General features: G+C 29.8%; 1 protein-coding gene across 1 annotated transcript in view; it reads right to left on the bottom strand.

The window, feature by feature from the left end:
• LOC119612977 (nuclear pore membrane glycoprotein 210) overlaps nt 1-20,895 on the bottom strand; it is a 97,651-nt gene that overhangs the window by 23,238 nt on the left and 53,518 nt on the right. Inside the window, exon 21 of the mRNA XM_037968920.1 lies at nt 11,327-11,479. Coding sequence (XP_037824848.1) covers nt 11,327-11,479 — 153 coding nt within the window. The remainder of the gene's footprint in view (nt 1-11,326; nt 11,480-20,895) is intronic.

The raw sequence follows: 20,895 nt of genomic DNA on the forward strand, positions 1-20,895 counted from the left end.
GGATCGAAAGTAAAACCAAATTTCATCGATTTATTGTAAAAAATTCTTACTATATACCACGGAAGTCGTGTTTGGTATAAAAACTAACCATTAAATAACTCTAACCTTGATTCAAAAATATACCATTTTATTTTTACGACCCAGAATGTATAAATTTTTATGGATCTACAAACAACGAACGAAATGACAAAATCATTGAAGGTGAGTACACATATTTCTCAAAAAGGAACCCTCTAATGTATGCAAGAAAACAATGGGGAGGACATACTGATGCAGGAAAATCAGTAGACGACAACAATAAAAAAAATTACAATTGCAACAGCATGTTGTAACTGTGCAACATCATCTTCATCATCATCAAAAATTACGACCCGTATCAGTTGTATACAGTGGTTAACTTTATTAATCGAATTCTTTTGTTTTTTTAACTATTTCTTTATTTTGTAGTTATTTTTATTTTACTTTTCAGAAAATAAGAAAGAGAAAATAAAACAAATTAAACTCATATTGATGAGATGTCACAAGAACAAAAAAAATCAAACTGTGCAAAAAAACCCAACTGACAAAATAAATGTTGTACATGCAAAAAGAACATCACTGCTTTATCCTTCTTATTGTAATACTAATATTTTACTCTAGTTCGAAACATTCCGTGTTTTCAGGTATTTGTACTGGTGAAAGAATGAGTTTGTGGTAAGTAAACGTGACCTAGACCCCTTTAGAAAGAGTTGAAAAGGAAATTTTCTTTTTAATCAGTTACTTTCAAATGCTGCACGTAATTTAAAGGTCGACATTGGAGAGAAATTTGCATGACACCTAATTTATATGATATGTTTTTTTCTTTATACAAGTATGTGACACAAATCAAATTCAATTGACAGAGACATGAAATCCGTTTTATTACATTTTTAGGAATGTAAAATATTTACATATTTAAAAAAAAATCATTTAGTAAACTTGTACTTCAAAGTGATTCGTGATGTTCTTTGGAATAGTATTTGGAATTTATAGTTTCCAATAAAATCTTGGATTAAAAATTTGACATGAATCTAACCAACGATAAGATTCGATTCCCATCAGATACTCTACCTTTAGGTAAATTATACTTTAATTGAAAAGGATGTCTGAAAAGGAATATGCTGCTCTTTTGATAATAAATTCGATCTTTATTTCAGTTAACCCCCCATAAAGTACTCAATGTGAGGAAGAACACAATTGATCATTAACCTATTTCATGTGTATTTTTTCTTTGGTGTCATTGTTTGTGGTTTACTCCAAGCAATATTGTACAGTGGAGATGATTGCTTTACCTCAACTATGGCAATAACAAACAAAACTATACTTTGATTGTCTGTAGTAAGTTTTATTACAATTTTTACTTTAGCCTTCCACTTTTTACAATAAAATATTTTCTTTTGTTTTTATGTATTCGTAGGCACATTAGGGTGACTCAGATGGATAAGATTTAAAAAAAAATCCTTTAAAATTTAACTAGGTTTCCAAATAGTCACCTAATTTATGTCATAACAACAACATTTTGAAAAAATAGGGGTAAATTAAGTGGCAAATATTGAAAAAAATTTTATTCTTGAGTTAAAAAATAATTTTTAGATAGATATCCCACTCGCATCCCATTAGGGACTTTAAATTAAATTGTATAAGCTTTCATCTGATCTGAAAATTTGTTGTAGTACTAACCTTGGTGCAAATTTCATCCAAATCAATTTTTTGAGTTGGGTCACTTGAAACGAAATTATCCATATAACAACAGCGATTGTCAAAAGATCTTTAATGTTGTATGTCTATGTTATCAGAGAGCGTCGTTTGTGAATAGTTTTTTAAAATAATAATTTTACTTTCGATCGGAAAGGAAGCATTTTGTGACAGCTTCCTATATTTCCTTTCATTTTCGTTGTTCATCAATTTCGTTTGAGTTTAAACCACATCTATAAATAAGTCCGTTTTGTTGCCACTTGCTATGAATACATATTTATACCCTACACAACTTTAGTGGGGAAGGTATATTGGGTTTGTGCTGATGTTTGTAACGTACAAATATATAGGTCCTATACCCACCTTAAAGTATACCAATCGGCTTAGAATCATTTTCAGAGTCGATTTAGCTATGTCCGTCCGTCTGTCCGTCCATGTAAACCTTGTAATCAAACTATAGGTCGCAATTTTGAAGATAATTCAATGAAATTTGGTACATGATGATTCTATTGTCCCAGGGACGAAGCCTATTGAAAATGGTTAAGATCGGTCTATTATTTCACCTAGAACCCCTGAATATGGCTTGTAAACCTTGTAATAAACCAACAGGTCGCAATTTTGAAGATAATTCAATGAAATTTGGCACATGATCCGGAGACGAAGCCTATTGGAAATAATTAATATCGGTCCATTATCTCACATAGCCGCCATACAACTGAACCCCCGAATAGGGTTTGTAAACCTTGTAATCAAACTACAGGTCACAATTTTGAAGATAATTCAATGAAATTTGGAACATGATCTTCATCCGAACACAAAGCCTATTATTTCACCTAGCCCCATACAACTGAACCCGAAAAAGGGCTTTTAAGTTGATAATTATGTTTAATATACTCGTATCTCGAGTATAGAACTGCAAAACCAAGTTCTATACTAGCCTTGATGACCCTTATGAATTTTATAATTATAGGTTCTCATTTGACCATAGCCCCTATTCAAAGCCCCCTTCAAAATTTGACTTATATGTCCACAATTTTATTCAACAATAAATGGCTTAAGTATATCTGAGCAAGGTACAATTCAACTTAAATGCTTTATTATAAAAACTAAATCATATTTTATTTTTGTAACAAGTGTTGGGTATTATATAGTCGGCCTCGCCCGACTATAATTTCTTACTTGTTTTTTATTATTATCGAAAAAATTCGATTGTTTTGAGTTGAAAATACTTTCAACACAATTATGTGGAATTGACTGTGTTACATTTCATATTGATTGCAATAAATAAAAAGTGCAGTTTCGATAGTCTCATAAAATAAAAACATTAATAAAAAATTTCTGGGCGTTTTTTGATGGACAATATTTCCTTTGGAATTCTCTTACTCTCTCCATTATTTGCAATTGCAATCGATATAAAAACAAAAAGAGCTTTTTATTATACACAAAATATGCGAGTTTAATAAAGTTTTTCATTGATTTGTATATATTTTTTAATCTATTCAGTTATTCGAAGAAAAAAACGAGTAATTCGTTTCATTATTAGCAAAACCATTATAGTGGGGGGAGTATATTATGCCTTCATGTTGATATTTGTAACATTTAATAAATAATAGGTCCACATCGACCTTTTAAGTAAATCGGACCGTTTGGTTGTCTGTATACGAAAACACCTTTCCTGTGTTCTTTAATTCTTTTTTTACAAGAGGTCTGGACAGTTTTGTGGATTTGCCTTAGTGACACGATGCCAACTTAATACAGAAATAAGAAACTGTCTGAACTGTTTATAGATAGGTAAATCCTCTTTTTGAACGTATATTTTGAATATTATTATATATATTGAGTTAATATCCTTTTATAGCAAATGTGCACTTTAATAATAAAACTACCGGAGACCATCAATATTTAATTGAATAATTCATTTATGAAATAAACAACCAAAATTATAATTAAGTTCTTAAACTAATTAACTTTTAGGTAAACATAAATCAGTTGACAAAATACTCTCTCCTTAAAAAAATAACTTTAAAACTACATATTCACACACACACACACACACACATATCTCTCATTTAAGGCAAAGTTCTAACAAAGTTTAATATAATTAAGAAAGAAATAACATTTGTAGGACTTTAAAATGTTTATAATTGTTGTTTTATTGCAAATTTAAACATGTTTTTAACATCCTTCTATCAAGACGAGCCAAGAGGAAGAAGTAATGTTTTGAAAGCTGTTTTCAGTAAATCCTCACAGTCACTTAGTGTGTCCCAATTGTAAAGAACATTATAGGAAATTTACATTAACAATAAACAATTTTGTTTATTGAATCGAATTATTAAAAGTTTTAAACAACTTTCCTGAACAAACAACAACAACAGCAAAAATACTTACTAACCATTTTGCTACTTGTTTTTTTTTTAATTTTTTGCTTGTTCTTGTACAAAGAAAAAGTTAAATATTCTGCAAACGAAATAATTTTAATTAAACTTTCAATGCATGCTGTAAAAAAATACGAAAAGTTTTTACAAAATAATTTTAAATAAGTATAAAAAACTATTAAAATTAATCCAAAAGATTACAATATTAAACATACGCACACATATACAGGGATATGTATATACACACACACACAATTATGCATTCTGATAAAATATATTGCATTGTATACAATTTTTACTAACTACTATGGCAGATAAACTATAGATACCCAATAAACATTTAGATTTAATGTTAAATCAAATATCGAATTTGTTTTTAGTTTTAGAAATAATTTTATTTTTCAAATGGTTTTTAAACTTCATTGTCTTACGAAACTAACTAGCCCCATAACATTTGAAAAGAGTACAAGTCTAGACCAAGAGAGAGAAGACCAGTCTATAGACTAGTCCACAGACAGATCAATAGATAATTTCACATACCAGTCTATAGACTAGTTAAGTGACTAGTACATAAGCTGGTTTAAACTGAAAGACTAGCCAATGTATTGGTCCATAGACTAGTCCGTAGGTTAGAACATAGAACAGTCTGTATATAAGTCCATGGAAAAGTCTATAGACTATCCATAATCTAGTCTATAGATTTTTCCTAAATTTTTAAATAAAAGTTGCTACTATTTTAAAATTATCCAAGCCTGACAGAATATGTTGGAACCAGGGATACAAGCAGAGACGGTTCAAATTGGCGGCGGCTGGCCGCCGGTAATATTTTACAAGCCTCGCCGCCGACATCTTTCGGCTCAAAATCTGAAGGATTAATGTAGCCGCTGATAAAGGTTGGAATTGCACAGGTATTTCAGAAAACATTTTAACAAATTTGAACGGAGTTGCCACTAATTTAAATTTTTATGGTAAACTGAAAAGAGTTGGCTTCGGCAAAGGCGAATATAGACTTCTTACTTGTTTTTTTATGAGTTGGACCATTTTTGGTCAAAGTATTTTGTAAACATTTAAACATTTTTCCCAATTAAAATTATAACCCTAGTGTTTGTTGGGAATCTAGACAGATAGTTACACACAATCACATACAATATTAAACACAACATGTATAAACACAAATGCACATCATTGCAGATATTAAAGATAACGAGTTCTTCAGATGTCATGTCCTTAAACTATGAGTTGCAATGGCCGCAGAATTCTTTAAACAAAACTCAGTTGAGAAATGTCAATTAATGGTATCTATATCGCAAATACGAGAATTCGTTTATTAATTTATACTAAGTTACCTTACCAAAAAGATACACAAGTCAGTAAGTGACATTTGTTTAGGAAATGTCCAATTTATAAAATTTGTACTCTCCAACCCATTAAGACTTCACTCACTCGGTAAGCAGTTATGTTATATTGGAGCAAAGTGGAAGTTATTCACCCTTATTATGCAAGTCGTTGTCGACACTAAGTCGACGTCGACACCAATTTTGAGTCGTCGTAAAATTTGCTGTCGACAGAAAATGAGTTGTGTTCGACGAGGTCAAAACAATCCTGGTTAAAAATGTACTTAACCGACGTTTCGAAATTTTAAATAAGAGAAACATATTATTAATATTATTATTCAAAAGTCTAAAAATATAAAACAACTCTAGTCCTTTAAATGCATGAAAATGTGAAGAGAAAATTAGAACAAGAAGATACACTCAACTAAAGGAGTTTTATTATTGTAGTAACTAAAAATATTAGTTTTATATAAAATTTACTCTGTTGGCAGTAGATGTCTGTCTGTGTATGATTTTGTATACATTTAATTTACATGATTGTGTGTATTTCAGAGTTCTCAATTCCTAGTAGTTTTGCCATTCCCAGAAATAGATATCCGGAAAATATGAACAAAAAAAGCATTTTTATAAGTAATTACTAGAAGATGACACAAATTTGTGTACATTTCCTATGTAAATTAAATTATTTAAATACTACAAAATGTCTAGAAAAAAATATTCTTGGGAATTGTTTTGCACATTAAAACCCTTGTTGATATACATTCATGGGCAAAAGATAAAACTTTTAAGTATTTATATAAAATTTGTTTACAACAATGATAAAATACAATATTTAGTTACATGTAAGTATTTGAAAAAACTTGCATTTTCTACTTGTTTTTGTGGTCGATAACATGGTGCTGTATTCTGAAAAGAAATGCAAACAAATGGAAACGGAAATAGTACATATAATTGTATGCAGATTAAAAACTCATACAGAAATATATACATACATACATATAAATATGTATTAAATACAAATAAAGAACATTAAAATTGTTCTTTAAATGCGAGGGTCATTTTGAACTCCTCTGCAAAGTTGTATTTTAATTTGTTGTGAACGTCAATTGCAAATCATATGAAATGGAACACAAAAAGATTAAAATAAATGTTTATAAATTTATAACAATAACTTTTCATTTAATTTTAATAAATACCTACTTTCATAAAGTATTTTTAATTTTTCCTATTTCATATTGTTTCAAAACTTTTGTGTAAACAAATATGAAATTAGTTAGGAATAGTTTAAAGTCCACTGACAAAATTAATAAATAGAAAAAATGTTTTTAATATTTTTATTAGATTTTTTTTTAGAAAATAAAAGTTTAAATAAAATGTTTTTAATTCTAGCAATCATAAATTTTTAAACCCATTCGTTTTAATTAAATTACTTCTGATTGATAACATTTTGTTTGTCAATTTTTTTTGACCCATTTACTTTAAAAAAGTCGAAACCCAGAGACCTAAGTTTACTTTTCTGAATTATTGAGCATCGCTTAATTTGAATCCAATTCTTCATGTTTTTGGCCATATTTAAGACCTTATAAATGCGAGAAGACACCTTCATTTATAAAATCCGTTGTGTGGTCCGAAATCTGTCGACTTTAAAATAAAGGTTGAACAAATTGAGACAAATACGTTTGGCATAGAATAAAGGCAAAATTGTGTTCTTGTAATTTTATGGTTGTTCCAAGCTTTAAGTTAAGATATCTCGAAGAAATATAGAGACATGACAAAAGTTTTACCTTAATTTTGAAGTTGACAGATTGGACATTCAGATGAAGGTGTCTGCCCGCTTTTTTATGAGGTCTCAAATATGGTAAAAAATGGGGATTTCATTTTGAAAATTAGAAGTTTTAAGTGCATATTTTGTATATTTTTAGATGCTCATAAAACACTTTTTTTAGAGCATATTTTTGGTTGCCCTGGTTATGATAGTTGACATTGGCGTACATAAAAATGGATAAATTGGACTTTTTACCTTTAATATTTAAATGTTTTTGTAGATAGGGCTTTTTGTTTTTTGTCAATAAAATCGCTAATTTTGGTCGGAGGAGTCTAATTTATTTTTTGGACATTTGTTTCGATGCAATACATTAGAATCTGCAATAAAATCGATTTTGGATTTTTAGTTTGTTAGGGCCGATTGCGTTTCAGGTGACGATATATAAAAATGAATGTGTGTTTGTATGTTTATATGTTTGTATATAAACGGCTGAACCGGTTTTCTTGAAATTTGCACAGTGTATTCCTGTATATCCGGAAGAGGTTAGAGGCTACTTTTTATTTTGAAATTTCAAGTGGGCGAGGAGCCACGTCCATATTAAGAAAATTTTAAATCAGTATAACAGTTAGAGTCCTCAAATTTTGTCGGAGCTACTTTAGAGTCAATATGATTATTTAGGATAAAAAGTAGGCGGACTAGCAGCAGAGGGCGTGGCACCTCCCATATAAATTAAATATAAAATTTCGTTTATCTGGGAAACTAATAGAACTAGATTCTTCAAATTTTTCACGAAGAACTTTAATATTCATCAGAACATTTTTAGAAAAAGGGCGGACGTTCATATGGAGGGACTTGGAGCCCCCACTTTCAACTTAATCGGTTATCGATTGTCACCACAGATATACATATCGCTCATTTATTAAAAGACTGGGATAATCCAAAAATGTCGCTTTGAATGCTTAAACAAATCAAGAGATTTAATAAATTAAACCATATTCAGAAAGTTGAGGTTAATTATGGATTATGCCAGTCTTGTAATAAATAAGCAATATGTATATTTGTAGATTTACTCACAAATACTATTAATATTATTATAAAACACAGATACAACATAAGTAGCAGATGCAAAACAGCAACAAAATCTGTATTTAGTAAATATACATAGTATATAAATAATACATAAAAAATAAAGTAAACTTCTTGTCGAAGTATACTTGAAATAAAATATTTCAACCCAGCAAAAACTTGCACTTCAATGACTACTACATACCGTCTAAATTACTTTAAATACTCTAATAATGACTTACATATAATCAGATACGTAAGTATTTCATTTTGAGTTTTGCCATTTCATTCGCAACTGTTTTTTATACAAACATAATGAAAATCATATTTATGTGTTGTGAGTACTACATCGGACTAACAAACACGAGACCCAGGTTCGTATTCTGTATCCCCAACACTTTTTGTACATAAAAAAAAACTTACTATTTGTAAAAGGGCGTGGCAAGTAATCAAAATCAAAAATACAACAAAAATATTTAAGTTTTGTATTACATGTGTACATTTGGTATGTAGTACAATAAACAAGTATTTATGTATATCAATATCAACGACAACAAAAGTGTTAAGAAAATTACAAATATATTAAACTGATGAAATTAAATAACCAATTAACAAACTCATTGGAAGTTATGTATTCTTAATAAATATGGAATTAAAATCGATAAAAGTAATTATAATGAACATACCAGAATAAAACAAACATGAACCAAATGCTATTATCAGGATAACAAGAAATATGTACATATATGAATGAGCCGAAAATTAATTACATGAGATGAAAACTTAAATATATTGGAGTGCATAATCCATTTAGGTAATCCCAAACTACTCCCTTGTAAACATTATTGGAGCACTTGATCCGTTTAGTAATCCCATGTAATGCAGGTATGTGTCATGTTAATTTTTTTGAAAACTGTATTCATAGGACCACTTTGCGGATCATGTACTCCATAACTTTAGCAAGAGAGTAGTTTTGTGATTACACTGAAGTAATGCATAGCTGGATTACGTAATCCTGACCTAGAACATCATAATGTTAAATGAAGTATGTTTTTTCCATATGTTTGTTTATGTTTTGGACCAATCCTAGTCCTTAGAGAAGTACTCTTTATAAACGTCTATTTTAGAAACTGCGATAGCTGGAATTTTGTACGGGCAACTTTGACATACATATGAATATTTAGAAGAAAAATGGGCGGACTGGATATAGTGGACGTAAACATATAAATAAAATATTAAATTAGTATCACTGAGAAAATATATATCAGCTAGAGTCAGAGAAACTTTAGTATCAAAATGTACATTTAAAACAAAAATGGGCGGACTAGCAATAAAGGGCGTGGCACCTACTATATGAATTATATAGAAGAAAATCTATATATGAGAAACTTTAATAGCTAAAATCCTTAAATTTTGCAAGAACAATTTTAAAATTCATTTGGTCAAAATAAAAATCGCGTACTAGAAGTATGAGGCGTAACACTCCCATATAAATTAAGTACAAAAATTCGAATATATGGGAAACGAATTTTCTGATAGTTCTCAAATGCAATTGGAAAGAGTGTAAAAATTTTAAAATTTTCTGATAAAGGATTATTCAACAAGAACTTATTTTTTTCCAAAATCATACATACATTTTATTGTATTGGAAAGAGTGGCGTTGGGCAATTATTAATTAAAAGTGATATTGGGCAGATTCGGCGATTCTTTCATCAAAAATTTAAATAACATTCTAGCAAATTAGCGCATTTATTGGAACTGCACTAACACTGTCTGATAGTCTTGGGTCTGATTTTGGACAGCAAACTCAACTGGAACCTGAACACTCTTAACAGGACCTCCAAAGCGGCCATTGCAATCTACAGTTGTATAAAGGGAATAGGCCTTAACTGGGGCTTAAACCCTAAAAACATATACTGGATATATCAAACAGTCATCAGACCAATTCTATTCTATGGTGCGAAGGTCTGGTGGCTAGCTAGAGAGGAATAATCAAAGGAGCAAATTCGAACGCATCATGAGAATGATTGCAATCATAGTAGCAGGAGCACTGAAAACAACACCGTCAAAAGCGCTCTTTACTATCCTAAACTCGGTATCACCCGACATTTATGGAAAACAAGTCGCTGCGAAAACCGTAATGAGACTTGGAGCTACCAAGGCATGGAAAAATTTTAGAACAAATAAGCATGAAATTATTACTTGACTATGTCATACCTGAGCCGGTATTCGATCCGGGCAGTAAACATTCCGGATAGAATGAGCTACACAAATGGCCAATACATAATGGATGATTCCATTCAAATATTCACTGATGGATCAAAAACACACGTAGGAGTAGGATGTGGAATTTACTCGGAACAGCTAAATTTAAGACTGTCGGAAGGACTCCCTGACCACTGCAGTGTATTACAGGCTGAAATTATGGCCATAAAAATTGCTGCAGAATACATACAGTATTATGGGATATCTAACAGAGAAATCCACATATTTACTGATAGCAAAGCAGCCATTAAATCCCTAGAGAATGTGTATACCACGTCGAAAGTTGTCCAAGAATGCCGGTCGTCTCTCGAGAAGATAGCGAGACATTCATCGGTTACCCTTGTGTAGGTTCCTGCTGACGCCCTAGCGAAAGATAAGGACAATTGGTAGAGTGTTAATATCATGGTAACACAACGGGACCTATCTGGACCCAAGTGAGCATTACCTCGGGCGGCTGTCAAATTAACCTAACCTAACCTAGCGCATTTATTCCATTAATTACGCCAAGGATTTGTACAAATTCTTAATAAGGGCCTCAGAATGATGTTTTTAGATCTCCAATTTTTAATATTTTAATGCAATTTATAAGCAAAATTGAATTTATTGTAAAAATTTCCAAAGTCTGTACTACTGATATGTCAACCAGAGAATAAACAAGTTCTTGTTGACAAAGCCTTTATATTACACAGAAATCTTTCTTTATATTTCGTTACCAAACCTATGTTAAGATTTCCATAATCATTCATGTTTAGTTAAACTAAAAAAGAAAGCAACAAAAATGTATATAATATTATAAAAAAAAAACTTACTTGAATATCTTGCATTGTTGCCGGTGAATGGACATGGACAAATAATTGCTCATCCAATGGTAGTTCCTTTAGTATTTTTATCTTGTATTGCAGTGTACCATGTGCCTTTGTATGTGTCGTCACTTTTAACAATGAACTATCGGATGGTTTAACCTAAAAAAAAAAATATAGAAAAATATAAACGAAAAAATGAAACTATGTTTAAACATACAAACAGGATAAATCAAAAAATGACTATAATCGTATTATAATACATAATAAACAATTTGGAAGACAGATAAGAGACATACTTCAGCTTTTTTTTAGTTTTTATTGTCTCTTAAGATAAACAGACGAATAGATAGAAGAAAACTCAAACAATCGTGTGCAATTTGTTTAGGAAAATTAGAATTGATTCTATTAAATAAGAAAAATAATTTCAGAGACTTAATGTAATTTAATCATTATTAGTCGTAGATGTCAAAATTTATTGGTCCTGAGTTTATGATCTAGTTATGTATGCCGACCGCTTGTTAGACTGATATTATAGAAATGATAGGGTATACGAGACAGGATCTAGGACTGTGTCGTATATGGACGGAACTCTACAGAATTTGAGATAGTAAAACGAACAATATGATGGTAGAAATAATAGGGACCTAGAATAAATTTATAAACTTTAATGGTAGTAGACCCCACTAATATTTCGAAACAAACTACAACAAATTAATTTTCATTTCCAACCAATTTCTTTTAACAAGGTTAAAAACACATTTAAATACTTCTATTTCCAGAGATATTTATAAATTTTTTTCGCAAAATGATTCAGTTCTTTGTGTGTCACAATCTGTTGGATAATGCATGTAAATGTCAATTTGTCAGCATGTGTCTGACAGAGCAAACATTCAGTCAAATATAAATTGCCATTAAATTAATCTCCATAAAAAGTTTATTCCCCAAAAAATAAAACAAAATACATAAAAATAATACAACAACATCAATGTATGTATGTACATAAAATTTATATTTAAATAAAATGTGCAACAACTGTACAAATAAATAAAAATTGTTTTTCTATCAAATTTTAATTAGAAAAATTTATTTGTAAAATTAAAATTGCATTTCTATGTATTATATACATATTATGTTTGTGAATAAAAGTAACAACAATAAAAAATAAATATTTGATATTTGATAAACTTACAAAGTAACAAAAATAATTAGAATAAAAAGGCCAAACGAATATTTTTCTCTAAATTAATTAATTAAAATAAACAAAAATAAATACATGCAATTTTAAATAAAATATAAGTTTGTAAATAACAACTGTCTTGTTATTAAATATGTAGAATGACAAACATTTTAATATGCATCTGGATATTATCTGCTGCATTATATAGAAGCAATAAATAATCACAGGATTATAATGTGAAATCTTGGACGGGATTAAAAATAAAACTGATTTGTTAGCTTTAACTTTACTTTAAACTAATTTTAATCCTGATTCGTTTATTTTGAAAAGAAACGGTTGGAGCATAATTTTGAATTTTTCAATTCGTAAAACGATATAGAATTTTTACCACGTGAACTCTATATATGAGCAATTCCATACGCTTGTATGTGACAGAGTGGTATAGATTTTGTAAAATTAGGAGTACTTGGAAAACAATTTTGTCATTCTGTTAAATTTAAAGAATACTAAAATATATATTTTGGAAATTTAAAAACTGGAGTTATATGGCGACTAGGGTCAAATATGGACCGATCCACATAAAATTCTAGGGTGTGATTTTAATTCATATAAAACTTATTTGTGCCAAATTTTATCATAATACTAGTGATTAGAGGTGAGTTACGGACGTTTAAGTGTTTTTCTGAAATTAAACTTTGAATGGAACTAGGGTCAAATGAGGTCCAATCGTTATGAAAATCGGCATAAAGGTTTAGGCTTATAAACATTTTAGATCTGCCGATTTTTGAAGGGATAGTATTATAATTAACAGAATTATGAGCTAAAAAGTAATATTTTCGGGTCCGTTTGTATGGCGGCGAGGTGTAAAAATAGATTAATTTCAAAAATTTTCAACAGTCTTCGTCTCTGGTGCTACAAAAGATCATATACCAAATTTTGTTGAATTATCTTCAAAAATGCAGAAGTTATAAGGGTTTTATTTTTTCAGTCGTGGTTTACCTTTTCATGGAATTGCCCATATGGAGAATGCCATATATTAGATTCTGTATAACCGAATATAGAACTTTTATTTGTATTTTTAATTTTTTAATATTTGAAATAAATACAAAAAAAAATCTTCAACATTTATTGCATTTAGATTAAAATGGCGCTAACGTGATGGAGTTACTGAACGAATGAATGACTATCTCCACTAACCACGCAAATACAGTTACAAATATAGAAAAATAAAATAGACAAACAGTTCGTCTGTCTGTCTGTCAGTTCGTCCGTCTGTCCGCCCGACCAACAAGGACTAAATGAATGGTGAGAGATTTAGGTGGAAGATTGTGTCAATATTATTTAACTGTGCAATTGAGCGTATTATGACGTTGATATTATTTCACTACGACAATGGTGTCAATTGAAAATAAAAATTTGTTTCTATCACCGCCCACCACACATTGCTACCACATACTAGAATGTACTATTATCCTGCAACAGATTATAAAATACATACATACATACATACATATCTGTTTGCAGTCAATATAATATAGAACAGTTGCAGAGTAGTAATATACTCAAACAGACACACTATGGTGAATGGTCTATAAAATCCAAAGTTTTGTTTCCTTTATTTTATTTGATATTTTCTATTTTTTTGGTTTGTTTTTAAAATGTGACATAATCTCTAAATGGCTTTTTGGTACATTAATTTCGATCGAAAAACTTTTAAAGTTAAAACGAAAAAAGTGCAACGAAAAAAAAATTATAATAAATGAAATGCACTTTAAAATGGATCTCCATATAAGGTTGTAAGTTCTCCAAAAATGAGGAGTGAAAGAGGTATCCAATAAAAACAAAAATATTCTTCTTAAGATATTTCAACATACCACACAAATCGATTTACATTGACAATTATATGTAACCCAGCAAAAATCATGGTTACCACTATTACATAAATTTCACTACATGCCACTAGCATTACAGTAGATGTGGACTAGTAATGACTAAATTACAGTTTCATTTAGTTATGGATGTGTATGCATAAGCTATTCAATAACAACACTATCTTCCAGTCAGAAGTCCTTGCAATAACGGAAGGTGTTAACTGGATTGGAATAAATTTGGTTACCAGAAGGCAATTAGGGCGATAACAGCTTATAAAGTAAATCTAAGGCCGCATAATCTTCCAGAGCAAGTCTGATGTTCGTATTTCGGACGAATTTAGATCATCCAGAGAGATCTCTCCCAGTCTTTCCTCGAAATTTGATCAAAATGTCTTGGAAGCGAATATCTTGATTGAGACATTTTAAGAAACTGCTTCCCGGAATCTGAGTTTCTGAACATCAGGCTATAACACATTTATAAAGCAGTATGCATGTTTTTCCATCAACATCATCCATGTTAAGGAGTTATTTAAAGATATAAAAAAATCCCTTCTACGGAGTGCGCACGAAAAATATTCTGCATACGTTTGAGCTTTTTAATTCATTTATGGGTAGAATTAATTGGTTTCCTTATAGTTATTAATGTAATTGGACATAAACAAGTATTATGGTAAAATATCGTTTTACGCAATTGACCTTACTTCCCATATAAGGCCGCTTCAGAAAGTTACTTTAACGTTCATTACTGACTTAAAATAGGTGTAAAGAGATCAAATTTTACACAAATAAGTTTCATATAAACCGATATCTCTCTAATAAATGTATGAAGATCGGTTCATAATTGATCCTACACACCCCTATAAGATCCCCTTCAAAAAATAACTTTAGCGTTCATAACTGACTTAAAAATTTCACTATATCACTTCTTCAGATAATTACTTTAAAGCTAATAACTGGCTTTAAAATGTCGGTGTAATTATGAAATTTAATTTTATAAAGATCGGTCCACCGTATAAACCCTCTTAGAGAAAATAAGTTTATAGCAGCGACGATTTTGGTCTCCGGTAGATTAGTGGTTAGTGTTCTAGTTTGGTAGACCGGGGGGTGGTGGTTTCGATTCCCACCTGAGGCACTGGTTAAGGAGTACATAACAGGCCCAATAGAGGCCTAGGTTTATTTCTTCAAGTTTGATGTATAATATACTTCCTCCTTTCAAACTAACTAAGTGTTTGAGCTCAACTGGTAAGTTTTGCATTAAGAGAGAAGATAGAATTTATAAAAAATAATTACATACATATGTTCTTCTCTAATTGGGGAGCTCTTGGTCCATAATTGACAAAATCGCTCATTAAAGGCCCTAATCCGAAATTCACATTAATCTACTGATAAAAGTCCATATATAGGACAATTTTTCGAAATTGACTTTATCTTTATACCGTCCACCACCATCAGTGGTGATAGAGGGTATATATAACTTTGTCATTCCGTGTGTAACACCAAGAAATATTCATCTGAGACCCAACAAAGTATATATATTCTGGGTCCTTATGAAATTCTGAGTCGATTTTGCTATGTCCGTCTGTCCGTCCGTCCGTCTGTCTGTCTGTGTAAAACACGCTCACGTTAAAACGAAGCAATATAATTAACCAAATTCACCCAAAATATTCATTATTATCCGGTACAGTTTGGTATTGAAATGAGCAAAATTCGTTCACTTCGGGAAAAGTTATGAATCAAAATTTAAAACAACTCCGAAAAAATAAGCATTTTTTACACATTTTGATGTAATTTTCTCGAAAACTATGCAAGATAATTTCATGAAAGTCATCATATATTCGTTTCTACACAAGATATTGATTCCTGCTGAAAATTGCCAGAATCGGTCCATAATTTCATATACCTCCCATACAAAAGTACATATTCCCAGAAAATGAGTTTTTTGTTAATAACTTCCGTCAGAATATCGATATCTTCACAAAATTTTACAAATTAAAATCTTATGTCAATAGAATTCATTGAAAGAAAAAATCTGGATCGGTCCATAATTGGACATAGCTCCCATACAAGGTCCCCTCCCGAAAATCACTTAAACGCGCCTAACTCATTACTAAATTAAGATATCCATATAAAATTTGGAATAAGTATTGCTCATATGCACAGAAATATTTCTGTGAAATTTTTTTCCGATCGGTCCATAATTGGTCATAGCTCCCATACAAGGTCCCCTCCCGAAAATCATTTAAACACACATAACTCATTACTAAATTAAAATATCCATATAAAATTTGGAATAGGTATTGCTAATATGCACATAAATATTACTATGAAATTTTTTTCCGATCAGTCCATAATTGGTCATAGCTCCCATACAAGGTCCCCTCCCGAAAGTCACTTAAACACACATAACTCATTACTAAATTAAAATATCCATATAAAGTTTTGTACAAGTATAGCTCTCACATATAGAAATATTACTATCAATTTTTTTCCGATCGGTCCATAATTGGTCATAGCTCCCGTACAAGGTCCCCTTCCGAAAATCACTTAAACGCACATAACTCATTACTAAATTAAGATATCCATATAAAATTTGGTACAAGTATTGCTCACATATACAGAAATATTATTATGGACGTTTTTTCCGATCGGTCCATAATTGGTCATAGCTCCCATACAAGGTCACCTCCCAAAAATCATTTAAACGCACATAACTCATTACAAAATATTGACATCTATACAGAAAATCACTTAAATGCACAATATTCATTGCCAAATAATGATATAGATACATAATTTTGAAATTTTGTCTTTATTAGATAATTGGTCATAGCTCCCATACAAGGTCCTTTTACGAAAATCTCTTAAACACACATTACTCATTACCAAATATTAGTTTGGTATACAAAAATTCTATTTCAAGATTTTTCACGATCGGTCCATAACATGGGTGCGGTCGGTCCCATGCAAGTGTCCCTTCAGAAAATCACTTGAACACACATTACTTATTACTAGATTACGATATAGATACAAAATTTGACTGAAATATTTATGTACAGAAATTTTGCTTAAAGAATATTTTACGATCGGTCTATAATTGGTTATATCTCCCATACTAGGTCCTGCCCCTAAAAACAATTTGTGTAGAACAAAATTATATATATGTATTTTGAAAATCCTTAAATCTTTCACACACATGCATACATGCACATTATTAAATATCGTTAAAGCATATCTAAGGGCGCTATAAAAATATAAAAGAAAATGGGGTTTGTAATGTTCAACAAATCTTGGAATTGTAACAGATTTAAGCTGTTTAAATCTTGGGGTTTTTCTATTTAAGACATGAGAAAACTTATTTCTACAAATATTTGATCAATTAAAAAAGTATTAATATAAAAGTAGCTGGTGGAGGGTATTTAAGATTCGGCTCAGCCGAATATAGCACTCTAACTTGTTACGATATATGATTTGATGGTGGGTATGTAATATGTTAAATATTTTAAATCTACAGAAAGATAATTTTCTACAAATAAATATATAATTGACCATCATAAACAGTCATAAACTTAAGGGTAAAACTGATAATTTTATTTAAAAATAATTAAATTTTCTACTTTTCATTTTAATGTTGAAATGCTGAAATTGTAACAACAAAAAACCGAATCTATTTACCCACGGTTTATATGGATAAAATTGTAAATAATTTTATGTTGCAGTCTTTTTTTGTATCCACATTTATACGAATGTGTCTAAATAAATATTTACGAAAACATAAAATTTATAAAGTTTCATTTCCTTTCTATTTGTTCTTTTTTTGTTTGAATTTCTTATTTTCTAACTTTAATGTGCGTAGCAATCTAACTTTGCCTTTTGCAGGATTTTAGTTTTATTCTTTGAAAAACTATTTTTACCTCGTGTTTTTAGTTTTAGCCTTAGTTGGCAGGGAGTTGAAAATTCATTGTAATTTCAGGACATTAAAGAATGAATTTTAAGAAAAACGTCTTATATATTTATTTTTAATATAATTCACACAAAAGTTTGAAAGTATTTAGGGGAAATGGTAATTGCAAACAATTTGGAAAATTTTTAGCATTTTTATATAATTAGAGATACTGTTGAAATCATTGTTACGAAAAAAAAGTTTGATTTGACTGACATGTCTGCATGTGTGGTTAACACATGAATGACAGCACAATTTCCCTTGATTCATTTAGTAAAAGCCATCTAAAATATTTATTAAAAACGTACATTTAAGGTAAGTGGTCTGAGAATAATCAGGAAACTCTTAAGATACAATGATTTGACATTTTCAAAAATATCTACTTTTTCTAGATGGTGAAAGACGCCAGTCCTTAAATATTCTGCTTTAATTTGTTTTGGTGTTGTTGAGTTTTCTTTTTTTTTTTTGTTTTGCTTTGCTTTAGCATGATTATGTCATAAATAAGTTTTATTATCCGTTTGTATTTTATAAAATGGGATGTTATTAATTACTACAATCATAATCTTTAAGAGCAAAAAATATATATACAAAAAAACTTAATGAAAAGGGAAATAAGAAACAGAAAAATTGTTTTGCAATTTATATTTTTTCGTTTGTAAAGTGAGTTTTTATTGCTATAATAAAGCAAAAAGATGTTAAAATTATTAAGCAAAATACATATTTTTTTATTTTCAAAAACTTATGACATAAAACTATAGTTGTACGTAAACAACAAGACATTATTAAACAAATTATAAAAATGTCTTTAAACAAAATGCAATAAATTTCAAGCATTTTGACATTATTTGTTTATTTATTATTTTAAGAAATTATGACAAATTAATAAAATAAGTTTATTTGCTGCTACAAATTGCTTAATGACCACAAGAAAAACGATGTGACACAAATAAATAACTTTTAATTTCAACAAATTATTCTTAAAACAATTTACATGCAACTAGACAATTTTAAGAAAAATGTCAAACTGTTTCCATGTAAGAAGACTGAATGTCAATAGAATGTTTCTGTTTTAAACGTCAAACGACTTGGTTTAAAAAATAGTTTAAACATGAGTGAAGTTTATGTGATCCTTTAAATCTATTCTGAATTTATAAAGTTGTAATAAAAATGTTGTTTATTTTTGTATAAAATAAATAAAATGTGCAAACAAAATGACAAAGCCGAATATAAAGTACATACTTACACTTCCGTTCACTTAAATAGGTTCACTGTTTGGTTAACATTCAAATTAATTTTTTGCCAAAAATAATGGACTAATTGGTTATATTAAAATTTTAATTAATACCATGAAGTCTTATATATCACTAGATAGACAAACATTAGTGAAATACTTAATAACCGATTCTTAATAATTTTTTTTCTAAAATACTACGTTTTTGAACAATATTTTTTTGGTTCATTTGAATAGGTTCGTCATCTTTAATTGGCAAAACAACAACAAAATGCATTTTTCATGAAACTTTTTTATTTTTATAAACATTTTTACGAGGTTTTAGAAAAGAGTTACTAAGGAACATATCGCCCGTTACTTGATACAACTCCGAAAATTCGAGAGTTATAAAGATTCTTAGGTAATGGCAAGGAAATTTCGGTCCAAGCCTTTTTAGTTCCTTCAATTTAGGCTTCTTTTGTGTCATACTGTCTGCCCGACCAATACACATTACGAGAAAGAATATCCGAAACCTTTTCAATAATAAATAGCTGAGAAGATTATGGAGGCCACTCAAAAATTTTTACATTCTCGCTTCGAATCCACCCTTTTACAGCCCTGGCGGTATGGATCGAGGCATTATATTTTTGAAATATCCACGATTCAAAAATATCCGAAAATGTGAAAAAGCTGTTTCCAGTATGGCATTACAATTATTTCAATTCTTAATAGAAGAAAAATTGAAGCTCACATGTTTCATAATACGAAATTGCCCCCCACTATATCCCACATCCTCAACAGCTATGCAAACGACTCAGGTAGATCTCTTCCTTTCAAAAATCATAAAAATAATGATTATATCGATCTGGACCTTCTAATTTAAACATTTTTTCATCCAAAAAAACAAGATGTTGATATAGCTTTTTATAACCATGTGTTCACGTGCAAACTGAAGAGGATTTCTCTTTACGAGTGGCAATTGAAATAGAAATATATATTTTTTTATATTTCTAAAGCCTTGGCCCTTCTTACAATTCGTTTTACTGTAGCTAGGCTTGCTGCAACACTCACTTTTTCTCTAATTGTAGTTCCATTTATGTTTTCTTAATATTCAAACTGTTTTCTTATAAAATTGCGAATAACTTTCTGAATTTTCTAAATTCCTGTGATTTTGGACAGTTTCCAAAAACGCTTGAATTTTGTCATTTTATTCTTTAGTTAATGGCTTTCCGCAACCTATTTGTCAAAAAATATATTGTCTATATTCACAGACACTAGAATATGAAAGGATTTTACTCACTGCCAGCAGTAAACTGAATTTATTCTGATTGAACCTAATCAAGTGAGCCAAAAAAATATAGCTAAAAAACGTAGTAT

Source organism: Lucilia sericata, unplaced genomic scaffold (genome assembly GCF_015586225.1).
Source record: "Lucilia sericata isolate MDLA Ls3-8-SP2 unplaced genomic scaffold, ASM1558622v1 Contig000002F_arrow, whole genome shotgun sequence".
In the NCBI taxonomy this organism is placed as follows: Eukaryota; Metazoa; Arthropoda; class Insecta; order Diptera; family Calliphoridae; genus Lucilia; species Lucilia sericata.